Genomic DNA, 13,465 nt, shown 5'->3' with positions numbered 1-13,465 from the left:
GAGATTTGGTAGTAAGGCAAAGCTTTTGTAGAAAGGGTAGTCAGCAAAGGCTTCTTTGAGTAGATGTTATTTGAGCTGAGGCTGAAGTGAAGTGAGGGAGTGAGTCCTACGCAATAGGGGAGGAACCATGCAGAATGAGAGAACAGCAAGTGCAAAGGTCCTAAGGCAGAAGGAAGCTTTGCGTGTTGGGGAAAAGCAAGAAGACCAGTGTGTTTGGGGAGGAGTGAGGCCAACAGATACAGTTTCTGAGTTAGACTATGATAAAGGATTTCCGCTTTCTTCTGAGAAGAAACTATGTAAACTCATGGAATGTTGTTTTGTTCAAAGTATTTAAGTGATGCCATTTGTATTCAATTCTATATTCTGTGCGCTCAGGGCAAAGTTGTCTGAGGTCAGCACACACAGGAGCTAGCTCTGAGACTTCTCAAGCTTTGTGTCTGTGCGTGCCAAAGCTACATTGTTCCTTGTCAAGGAGGGAGCTACATCAATGTAAATGAATTTAGTGCCACTTTTCCTAGGGCACAGTGTGTCAGATCATAGTTATATACTAAACAAAGTTTCAAATGATTTGTAATTCAGGCCAAAAACCATCTTGGAGAATTGAAGTACTTTCCAGACAGTTAAGCAAAAAAGCCAGTGATAGTCTAGTAGGGTGATTGCAGAATACTGCTTGTACCGGTTTGTTGACAATCCAGTATCTTCCTCTCCATACTTCAGTTCATAAGCATTCAGTCATAGACTATTAGGGTTGTGGGTGACGATAGAGACCAAGTCCAACTTTGAAGTTCCCAGATGAGGAAAAGTTGAGGCCCCAAATAGTGACATGCTCATGATCTCACAGTTAGAATTGAGACTAAAAATAAAGACATTTAATAAATGTCCGCTGCCTCTTGGGGATGACATATTATGAATAAAAAATTGACAAGAGGGCAGACACTGCTCCAGGTGACATTCTTTATGCAACGGTATTTGCTGAGCCTATGCTTCTCTGGCCCATGCTACCACTCACTTCGTCGTAGCATTTTGTGCAGGCTGCCATGCATAGTTGGGAAAATTGGGCTTCAAAATTAAAAGAACAGCATGAAAAGTCTGTAACTGAAACTTCAGAATTGGCCCTGTTTTCTGGAATGTTCTTTGTGATCGAGGATGGGATAAACTTTGAAGTATTCACTGTGCCTTCCATTAATTTTGGAAAACTGCAACATCAGAGACTGTTTTGTCTGTGAAACTTCGTGGCAGGGAAAATGATTAGATGGCTGTTTAGGATATGTGTTGGAAGCAAAGAAGTTAATCAGTAAACTTTAATATTTTATCAGTACATTTTATTATTAAAATTTTAAGAAATAATGACTAGGATGTAATACTTTTGCATTTTTAAGTTTATTCAAATTTAATTCATATTTTACTTTTCCGTGATCCTAAGAGACTAAGAGAGTTATTTCCCATATTTTACAGATAGAAACACAGGCTCAGTGATTGAAAGACTTGCTTGACAGGACTAGTCAATGGAATTAAATTAGACCAAATTCCCTTTGAATGATGTTATTATAGCCACAAAATCAAGTGCTTTTCAAACTTTTTAAATCCGTGGAACCCTTTTTCCTAAACTCCATATAAGAAGCAAAGAGAAACTCTTTTTTCCTTAGCCCTGCTACCTTATAGACCCAGTGGAAAGGGCTGGGTGGAGATTGCCCAGAAAAGACCCCCACGAAGGCACCCTGTGACACTAAATTGTACTCATTCTCAGTTGTGCCTGCTATTTATAATAATGAACTGTGGTATTTAAGATGTTAAAATTCCTTCAAAATCATTAAAGATGAATTAAGGTATGAGCCATAGCAATATAAATGTCAATAGTATATTATTTCGTTAAAATTCTCTGAAAACCGCTCATGTATTATGAGATCAGACCCTTTAGAAAAGGAACTATTTGATTAACCAGGACATCCCATTCTCCAACCTCAGCAGGTGGCAGAAACTTGCAGGCTGTGGCACTAGGGGGAAAACAAGCTCCAGGACAGTCAGGAGCCCTTCAAGGTCTAGTTCCAAGCTCTGCAGGGGCGGCGGGGTGGGGGGGGGGGGGGGGGGGATGTCTTGTGGGTGGGGTTCAAGAACTCTAGAGCCAGATAGCTTGTTACAATCCAGGGTCTGCGTTTTAGTAGCTGTGGAGGTAGAGTTACGTGACCCCTGTAAATCTGTTTCTTTATCTGGAGAATGAAGATAATAATACCTTCCCAAGATTCTTAACAGTATTAAATGAGAAAACATGTAGAAAATCCTTTGCACATTGACTAGCGCTCTGAAATGTTAGCTTCTCCCTCCCTGTGTCTGGCTTACTTTGAGATCTTAGAAAAGCTATTTAATCTCTGAGTCTTAATTTCAAAATACTTGTAATACCTTCTCAAGGAAGCCATCCTTTAAAAGTTAGCCTTCTCCAGAATTCCACCACTAGGCCCCTTCTCTCTCTAAACATTCTCTCTAAACCCGGAGGTTTCATCCAACACTGGTCCATTGATGAGTCCCAAATCTAGACCACCATCCAGGCCTCTCTGCTTAGGTCTGGACCTTCATTTCCTGCCATTTCCTCTATATCAACTGAGTGTTCCACAGGCTCCTTAAATTCAGTATGGCTATACCTAGACTTATTAAATCCTGCCCTCTCAAATATGCCTCTGCCTCTTGCCAGAAGGATAGCCACCACCTTTCTCCCTTGACAGACACCCAGGAGTCATCCAGGACCTTCACTCTGTCCTACTTGATTAACACAGGGCCAATAAGCCCTGTTGAGTCAACCATCTTGATGCCTTTCAAGTCCATCCCCTCCCCCCCGCCCCGCCCCATGGCCCACTGTACTTCTCACCTCTATTCCTGCGACAGCCTCCTGATTGGTCCTCCCATGAGACTGCTCCCTCCTTCCCCTTCTTCATGTACCAATTCCGTCTCCACACTTCTGGTAGCGTGCTCATTCTAAATCAAAGTTGACCATTGCCTTCTTAAAATCTTTCAGTGCTTCTGTATTGCTTTCAGACCAAAATCCAGACTCTTTCTGACATGGGATGTCCTCAGTCTTAAACTTTATGGCCCATCCTCCTCTTGCCCCTCTGCTCTCCTTCTGCATGAAAGTTAAGCTGCTGATCCTGTGTGTGCCCAACACATCCACGGCTTATCTCTATAACATTAAATAAACTACTTGACACAGAGACTGTGTTTTATTCCTGTATCTTTAATACCTGGCACAGGACTGTCAAACTGAATGAATGGATGGATGGATGGATGAATGAATTCATATATTTCATATATTGCATATACATAAAGGTGTAAAATAATAAATAATGCATGTTAACAGTGCCTTGTAAGTTACAAAGCGTCAGTAGTTGTAAGGGCTTGTTATTCCTGTGTACATAAATAATGCATACTCTGTTTGTCCACATTTTTACACACAGCTCCTGCCAAAGAGTTGCATTTTCTTGTTAGTAATTTGCATATGAAGGCACCGAATCGTATATTCTAGTTGCTAAAAATAGCTCTTGGGTTAATAAGCATACACACACAAACACATTTTTGTAGGGGACTTAACAGCAATGAATGTAAAATCTTGAGTTTGAAGTTTTGCTGGAAACAGGATAGAATTTAATCTTAGACATCAGCATTAAAAATATCTTGTCCTCCCATTTCCAAACCCTAAACAGCCCTCACTCTTTATTAAGTGAACTTGGTTCATATGAAAAGAACTAGCAGGTTGCTCTCAAAGTTCTTATAAAATTATGTATGTAAATTATTTAAATATAGCCCTTTCAAAAATAATTTTAAAAATTAATTCCTTGCAGAAAATTCTTTCCTTTCTCCTTTTCTGACTTATTAAAGGAAAAAGTCTTCTGAGGACAAATCGTGTACCGATTTATAGATCGCCATCCTTCCAAAAGCCTCAAGGAAAAGAAATGTTCTCTAGGTACAAAATGGTACCTCTTTTTCCCACTTTCATCTCTTTTAAAGGGCAAGATACAATTGTTTTTCCCACATGTGGAAAATTAACAAAGATAATTATCTTCTTGGCAAAAAAAAAAACGGCACACTCCGTTTGAGCCCCCAGCCTCCCAACCTCCCAGCCCCCTTGCTCAGCAAAGGACCCATCACTGACAAAAGTGCTGAACAGGAAGATTTATAGGCTGTGCCATGTGGCAGGTACCAGGGAGGCAGAAATCAGTATCTTCATCTTCAGAGAGAGTCTGAGTGTTGTGTATGACTGAGAAGCCAGTACTGTAATATATTCAAGAAGACCTAAGGGTTTACTTTCCAATAAGGATGGAAAAAATCTGAGCATGCCACTGTGAGCTTATCGTAATGCTGCTTCACATAAAAAGTTGGTAATTAGTCCCTGAGTGAATAAAGTAGAATAGATGATAAGAGATTGATACTTAGAGGAGAAGCACAAAATCCTTGTGCCAGTCATCAAAATTTAAAGGCTATAGAAAAAGGGTTGGGGATGCCTCTGTCTGTTTACATGCAATTTCCAACTCTGAATTTGCAATGATAGAGTTCATTAACTTGTATTTTTAAATTGTATTAAGATGAAGCTTATAAATTTCAAAGGAGAACATAGAGGGCCAAATGCAGGAGACTTTGAGATCCAGCATAAGATACTGCAGAAGAACTGGTGGGAATTTTGGTCTCCTGTCAATCTCCCCTCTTCTACCATCCAAATATGGTACAGTGGTATTTATATAGGAACTGAACAGCACATCTCAAAAACATACTATTTCTGAGGACTCCGGAATATGTAATAATTTTCCAAATTTTGGGCGCCTGGGTGGCTCAGTCGTTAAGCGTCTGCCTTCAGCTCAGGTCATGATCCCGGGGTCCTGGGATCGAGTCCCACATCGGGCTCCCTGCTCGGCAGGAAGCCTGCTTCTCCCTCTCCCACTCCCCCTGCTTGTGTTCCTGCTCTCGCTATCTCTCTCTCTGTCAAATAAATAAATAAAATCTTTAAAAAAAAAAAAAAATTTGCCAAATTTTGTTTTCTCATGTAATTTAATATCAGTTCATTCATGAAGTTTTGGTGTTACAGAGTCCTGTTACAGATGAATTTAGACTCCCAAGTATGCCAGCCCCCATTCATTACTTAATGTGGAATAGGACTTGATTTACGGGAAGAACATCCCAGAGAAAATGCTTAAGATTTTAAATGTATTTCATATATGAATTTTCACAAAAGGACATGAATACCATGGGGCGCCTGGGTGACTTAATCAGTTAAGCATCTGACACTTGATTTTGGCTCAGGTCATGATCTCAGGGTTGTGAGATCACACCCCTCATTGGGATCTGTGCTCAGCTCAGTCTGCTTGAGATTCTCTCCCTCCTTCTCCTTCTGCCCCTCCCCCCACTTTCTCCCAATCAATCAATCAATCAATAAATGATAAAATCTTAAAAAAAAAAAAGAATTCCATGAGTATTGTGGGAGCACACTTAAGTTTCTGGACTTTTCCCAAAAAGTAAGTACAAATGAACTACATAAAAGAGAAAATTCTGAGTCTTCTGAGAGGTGGTGTCACCCCTATTTTGGCACTCGTCTTCTCTGTTGCTTTTAGGTCCTTGTGAACCATCTCGACCATAGCAGGGAAACTATGGTCTGCCTCTCAGGCAGAGATGCAAGAAATGTAGGAGCTCAGGGACCCTATTCCAAATCCAAATGAGGATGGGCACATTTCCCTTAAAGCAAAACTGACCAGTGAAAATCCTCATTGGCAAAACATGTAAATTAAGACTTGATTATTCAGACCACAGGATTCACACGGGATTCTTTAGCCAGAAAACACTGTCACATTTTAAATATTTTATTTCAGGGAGAAATCTATTGTATAAGTCAATTTTTGAAAGCCAGTTTCAAATTAGAAAAAGAAAGGAAATTGGCTTATACGATACTTAACAGTTGAATATAATAGGTAATGTCACAGTGATATCAATCTTGGACAAATACATCAATAACATAAAGCAAACATTAATTGGAGAATTCTCTGGAGATGCTTTGACTAATACAGAGTCCTCACGCCAAGATGCTTACCGTCTACTAGGGAAACGGATGGTTACTAAAGCAATGCAAAACGCTGTGAGAGGAATTGCTAGCTGAGAGTAGAATCAACCGGCAGAGCAATGATCCAGGAACTACTTGGTCAGTAAATGAGAGTAATTCCATAAAAATCTTGTTCTTTCTTTTTTTTTTTTTTAACCTTACATAGCTTAAATATCAGGATCATTGATGCCAAATTATAAATTGTCTCTGTAGACATAGAAACAAAATAGACATTCAGTAAGTACCTTTGGGGCAATTAGCAGCATAAGTTTTGTTAGACTTAATGAGAAATTCTTAGAAATGGCTTAATGGGAAAATAAATTCAGTCATATGAATTCAACTCTGATGGACTTTAGAGAAAAATTACAGATATGGCCATAGTATGGGAAACCTGTATATTTTCCTTCAGAAGGAAAATGGCATATATTTTTAAACTTTTGGAACAAAGGTACCAGTTTGGATCAGTATTTATAGAAATTATCCAGCACATGCTAATCTGGAGACCTTAAATGATCATTCTGTGATAATACTAAACACATAAACCAGGACTAATGATCTATTCTTTTTGTTTTGTGTTTTTTAATAGATTTTTTTTTTCTTAACAGAGTGGCATAATTTATCACAGAAGGTAGAACCTAGGTCTCAAAAAATACATTTATCAAAAAAAAAGAAAGTTTCAAGAACAACTTTCTAAGACTTTTATTTATCTTACATTTTTATACTGTGCAAATTCTTACATCCTCCCTATTAACTCTATGACTCTTGTTAGATTTCCTTGCTTGTGAGAATATCTTTCATTGTAGCATAAAATAATACTCCATTTCAGTTGTTTTTCTATAATTGTGTTTAGATCACCATAACACTGAAAGTGGCTTGTTTTCTTTTTCAACTTCCTAGTCGTATGTAAAAGAGAAAGGTGAATTCTGTCTCCTCTCAGTTGGATGAAGGTAAAAAGAAAAAGCACTGAGAAATTTGCCAAAAATTGAACTATTTTTAAATGATATTCGCTCTCTGCCATGATCCTTTATGAAGGACCCACACACATCACCAGAGTGTGAGCCCTTGAAAGGAGAATATGCACTGCAGCGGACAAAGCTAACACGAGTGTAAATTCTTCTGTCCCGAACCCAGCTAGAGCATATCAATGATATTTCTAATTGTTGACATTTTATAATTTTGAACCAAATGTAACTAAACATATCAGTCTTTTTAAATAATTTAAGATCATTTTTGGGGTACCTGGGTGGCTCAGTCCTTAAGCATCTGCCTTCGGCTCAGGTCATGATCCCAGGGTCCTGGGATCGAGCCCCGCGTCGGGCTCCCTGCTCCACGGGAAGCCTGCTCTTCCCTCTCCCACTCCCCCTGCTTGTGTTCCCTCTCTCACTGTGTCTCTCTCTGTCAAATAAATAAATAAAATCTTTAAAAAATAATAATAATTTAAGAACATTTTTAAAATATTTTAAATCAGATGGAAATGCTTTATTAACTGTAAAGTAGGACATACATAAAATGTCAGGTAGGCAACAACTTGCCTACGAGTTTCAATGCCATAAGAAGACACAGCGCCTAATAGTGTAGCATTTGTCTGTTGGTACATCTCACTAATAAATAATCAATTTTTTTTATTCTCCCATCTCACTTTGAAATACATGTGGTATCTGGTGCTCACACTATGTACCTATTTCAGTACTTATTCCTCACTGTTTTTAATTTGGGGCAGAGACTTGGAGGATGAGGAGGGGTAAGCATGTTTAATGTGAAGTTATGGCTCAAAATACAAACACTAAAATCATCCCAGACACATTTAAACAGCAAATGTAAGGTAACCTTTTTTTGTTTTTTGTTTTGTTTTGTTTTTGTTTGTTTTTACTTTTTATTTGAGTAGAGTTGACACGCAGCATTTCATTGGTTTCAGGTACACAACATAGTGATCGAACTTCTCTGTATGTTAGGCTGGGCCCACCCCAAGCGTAGCTGCCATCTGTCACAACACGAGTACAGAATCACTGACCATATTTCCTACGCTGCGCCCTTTATTCCTGTGACTTAGTCATTCCATAACTCGCAGCCTGTATTTCACACACCGCTTCACCCATTCTGCCTATCTCCCACCCCCCCAAGGCAAGTAAGTAACCTTATTTTAAGAGGATTTAGAGATACCAAAATGGACGTGCACATATGTACACGCTAAGTTTAACAGCCAAGTTCAGCGCCAGAAGTATTGGGTATGAGTTACTATGGTAACTAGTAACTGAGTTTAGTACATTTAACCTTTTAATCATAGTATTATGTGGTTTTCTTCTGAATCATTCTTATTTATTTTTGAAAATTAGAAAATAAAACAGGGCTGGAGGGGTGCTGCATCTGTTTACTTTCTTAGCATGGATGTATGTAAACACACATATCTATATATTTTTTTCCAGAGACTTCTATATACACATTATATAAAAGTTGTAGTTAACGTAAATAAATTCCAGAAGAGAAATTCCAACATCACCATTTTCCCCTGTTCATTGTCTGTGTATGTATTTGTATGTCAGTCTGTCTTTTTTTGACTCTCTCTTTCTCCCTTATTCAATATTTATAAGGACCTCTAGGGCAGATGCCTTAAAACAACTGGATGATCACCAGGAGTTAGGCTGCATGAATTGTCCATGTCCATCTTCTCCGTATGAGTGACCCAGGACCAGGGAAAAAAAAAAAATGGGAAAGTAAAGTATCAGACTTTCAAACCACATTCAGGTTAAAGGGCACTGGCCATCCTGGAGCGTATTCTGCCTAAAGGACAAGGCTTTCATTTGATAAAGATCATTAGTCACTGAGATATGTATTTTAGAGAGTTCTCAGTAGCGAATATTCTGTTGCCAGTCACTGGAGTGTACCAGATGGTTCATTAGCATAGGCTAGACAAGTCAAAGGCTTTCAGAATCATTTAGAAAATGTCAAACAGAAACAAGAACCCTGTCACTTTTTATTAGAATTAACTACATCATACCCTGGACACAGATTTCACCTTGGGTCAGAAAAATTAATACAGAATTATGTGAATTGTGTAATATACTGGGTTAAGATCGGTCTTTCTCTAGGGACTCATTTGCTGGCAATATATTATGATCCCTCTACTTTAGGAATCCTCAAACCTTTCCTTTTGTAAGATATGAAAAGAGTTGACCTTGCTCAAAATCCATTGGTGTCTAATTGATTTGAGGTATATGCAGAATTTCAACAAGACATTCTTCTAAAGCTCTTTTGTGATCCTTTTCCCAGGAAGCTTGGTGAGTGGGGCTTACTGAATATTCAGCAGCATATAAAGTATGCTTTATGTCAGGAGGAAATACATCCATTAATTGAACACACTGCTGTAGTAAACAGGAATTAAAATTCCATTAAAATATCATGGTTTTGTTTTTGTTTTTGTTTTTTAAATCCAGATGTTAAAAACCTTGAGAACTTCCAGCTGGTAGAAGGTGTCCAGGAACAAGTCAATGCCGCCCTGCTGGACTATACTATGTGCAACTACCCACAGCAAACAGAGAAATTCGGGCAGCTACTTCTTCGACTACCCGAAATCCGGGCCATCAGCATGCAGGCTGAAGAATACCTCTACTATAAGCACCTGAATGGGGATGTGCCCTATAATAACCTCCTTATTGAAATGTTGCATGCAAAAAGAGCTTAGGTTCCAACCCCTAAAAGCTCTGCTTTCAAAACAAAAAGAGATTGGTGGGGGGAAAAAAGAAGAACAGGAAGAAAAGAAAAAAAAAAAATACTCTGAACTGCTCCAAGCAACACTAATTAAAAACTTGGTTTAAAGATATTGAGTTTAAAAAGGCATAATAATCAAATACTTAATAGCAAATAAATGATGTATCAGGGTATTTGTATTGCAAACTGTGAATCAAAGGCTTCACATCCCCAAAGGATTCCATATAAAAGACATTGTAACGGAGTGGATTGAACTCACAGATGGATACCAACCCCATATCGGAATGAAAATGGACAGAACAATTCTTGTATATTTAAACTGATCTCCGCTGTGAAGAAATTTAGGAACTGATCTGTGTTATTAATTAGGCTTATACAGCAGGGGATTTGAGCTTACAGAATGCCTCCATGGTAAAGCTGAACTAAAACAACTCAAAAAATCCATCGGCTGCACCTGTAATAGCCCTTCCCTCTTCCTTTCAAGGACCCAGCACCTTCTGTCCTATGATCACGGAATCTGTCCTTACGGACTTGTGCTCAGCCACACCCACTAGTAGCTCCACCAAATCATGAAAAGCCTAATTTTGAATGTCTGTGTCTTAGACCTGCAAACAGCTAATAAGAACAGTCTACAATATGTTAGCTTGCCATTTGAAATATGTTCTGGTTTGTTTTGTCATGTGTTCATGTTAAAAAAAAAAAAAAGCAGACAGTATCCCTCTTCTGATCTTATATAAGCATTAATTAATATTAAGGGAAAGGACTACAAATTTAAAGCAAATGCTCCATAGCTAAAGCAAGCTAGACCTTATTTCTGCTATTGTTACTGAAATGTGGCTTTGGCGTTGTCGGATTTCATAAAAATTTCTTGCCAAAAGGCTTGTTGGGGTACATTCGTCTTTTTGAACCATCCGAGTTTGTAGTTCATTTGAAAATAAAACCTGAAACATATTTTACTGGGATGTCAAATAGTCACAGTGCTAAGTAGTTTAAAATAAAACCGAAGCATGTTAAGCTATGCAAAAAGAAAGAAAAAGGTGAGCTAATAAATTGCCTCAAGTCTCCGGCTTGTTGCAGTTGAACATCCCCTAAACATAGAACAGCAACAGTGATTCCTACATATGGACTGGAAAGATACTAAAGCAATTCCAATCTTCCCCAAAAGGGAAAGGAAGAGAGTGATACTGACCTTTCTGAGTCATAGACCAAAGTCTGCTCTAGAACAAATATTGAAGGACAAAGAATTGCAAAACAAACTCTCCAAACAACGATAGCAGTATTATTGACATGTAATGCCACAGGTATGGAAGTCTTGCCTTATTTCACAATTCTGAGAGGTAGCTGTGTGCAGATGTGGATCAACATTTGTCTAAAATAAAGTATTAATACTTTCAAGTCAAATAAAAGATAGTGTTTACATTCTTTAGGTCCTGTGGGGGGAGGGGGGGAAACTGTGATATTACAAAATAGCTAAAGCAGTAATTTCCTTAATGTTATTTTTCTGATTGGTAATTATTTTTAACAGTACTTAATTATTGTATGTCGTGAGACACTAAAATCAACAACGGGAATCTCATTTAGACTTTGATTTTTTTGAGATTATCAGCGGCACAATCACTTGTAAAAACTGTAAAAACTAAAAGTATCTCCTAGTCCCTTAATTTTTTCATAAATGTTTCAGGCTTTTGAATAGTTTATTTATATTGTATATCATAGTTTCAACTGTAGACAATTATGATGCTAATTTATTGTTCCTTGGTTTCACCTTTGTATAAGATATAGCCAAGACTGAAGAAACCAAATATATGTGTTTACTGTAGCATGTCTTCAAGTTAGCGGAACATAGTTCAGGGACAGAGAAGGGTCTTAATGAATTAAAATCATTCACTTGATTAAATGTCTGTAAATCTTCATAATTCTTACTGTAGTTTATTTAATATCTATTGTAAATTATGTGACTTGTAGTTTCCTCTGTTTTCAAGTAAATTTAACGAGGGTAGAGTCTTCCCTGGTTTCCTTTACAAGCATTGTAAGTTGTATACCAAAGATATTAGTTACTACTTCTGTGCGTACAAAAAGGATTATTTTATTATTTTTTTAATCACCTCTAATATTCGTCCACATGAAGGGTACACATTTGCTAAGCTGAGTGTCCACAGCTTCTCATGCAGTCTCAGTCACCTGTCATCACAGCTCAAAGGACAATGAAAAACAGCTGATCAGAGTCAATGTCCCAAGCATTAAATAGACTGACAGCATCCTTACCCTCCCCACTTAAAAACCAAGTTGGCTAGAAGACATGTGGGGAGGAATGGGTGTTGTTAACAGTTACTGAAATGGTTGCATCCTGCATGTGGAACATGGGTGGTGGCAATTATGAGATTGGTGGGATAGTTAATTGGAGGGTCTTTAACACTGCAAAAAAAAAAAAAAAAAAAAAACCCTAAATACATTGATTCTGAAAGTCCGTGTTTTCTTATTTTAAATAATACAGTAGTACTCTCCACTGAAAATTAAACCTAAGAAATGTCAATTACTGGTATGTTGTTAACCTAGCAAATTCCATCCTAAGTATAGTTAGAAAGATGGGCAACACGGAGAGTTACATCCACACTCCTGCTGACATCAAGAACAGAAGTTGATAAACAAGAATGCACCACAGCGAACATCTGTGGCCCATCCAAAGTTGGCAAATGAAATTTCTCTAGTGCTCATTGTTAACCAGTCTGTCACAAGACATTTCCTTAGCAACTGCCTTATCAATTACAGGATTTATTAGTAAAAGCAGACTCAAATATAAACATTTTTGGCTTAGCGTGGCTTATTATAGTTGGTCTATGTTTGTAAACAGACAGTCTGTAATGTGTGAACATTCGTATTACAGATCTGCAGCTACCTGGGACCTGAATCCATGCAATGTTTAGAGTGTGAAGTCGGTTACTTGTTGGCGTTTTCTTACTGTATCAGTGAAATACATATTGTCATGTCAGTTCTTGCCAGGAATTTCTCGACAAAATGGATTTTTTTTTTTCAGTATTTCAATAAATATTGATATGCCCAGCCTGATAATTTTTTAAAAGTTTTTATGCTGTCCTCGTTCTGTTAGATACTAAAGCTTCTAAGGAATTAAGATACCTGACTAGGAATGGAATCAAAAGATTTCCACACAAATAGATAACTTTCCCCTCTCTAGGTATTATCTAGAGTAGTCTTATCCTTAGTTGGATCCTCGAAGCATTAAATGATCTGTGCATCCTATCTCTCCACATGAAATAAAGCATTTTATATTATTTACTGTTATAACTGATTGGCAGCAAAATCTTAAAGTGTCTTTAACTTTTTGTCTACCCTGTGCCCTAATAACTTTACCAAGTGCCTTGTTAATTCAAGTGATCTTCAGAACAACTCCATTTGGTATTATTAGGTTCCTCTTAAAGTTTCTTGCTCAGAGTGAGAAACTAGCCGGTGAAGGAGCCCAGGCAGTTCGGCTCCCCACTGTCTCTAAACCAGGGCGACACCTAGGATTTGCTTCGAAAAGAAATTAGATAAAATCAGGCATCAAATCACTGCTAAGTATACAAATATCAATAACTTAGAAGCCTAAAAGCCTTTTACGTTTTCTGGAGTTTAACCCTAAACAGTATCATGTCTATGTCCTCGAAATTAGCCTTTCTCGGTACCATTGAGCCT

The 13,465-nt window shown here is 37.9% G+C and overlaps 1 protein-coding gene across 1 annotated transcript in view; it reads left to right on the top strand.

Moving 5' to 3' along the window:
* NR5A2 (nuclear receptor subfamily 5 group A member 2) overlaps positions 1-12,849 on the top strand; it is a 135,622-nt gene extending 122,773 nt beyond the window's left edge. The window contains exon 8 of the mRNA XM_032422250.1: positions 9,502-12,849. Coding sequence (XP_032278141.1) covers positions 9,502-9,749 — 248 coding nt within the window. The 3' untranslated portion in view covers positions 9,750-12,849. The remainder of the gene's footprint in view (positions 1-9,501) is intronic.
* Positions 12,850-13,465: the final 616 nt, after the last annotated feature.

Source organism: Phoca vitulina, unplaced genomic scaffold, assembly GCF_004348235.1.
Source record: "Phoca vitulina isolate PV1807 unplaced genomic scaffold, GSC_HSeal_1.0 scaffold26, whole genome shotgun sequence".
Classification (NCBI taxonomy): Eukaryota; Metazoa; Chordata; class Mammalia; order Carnivora; family Phocidae; genus Phoca; species Phoca vitulina.
This window is presented reverse-complemented; position numbering and strand designations above follow the sequence as displayed.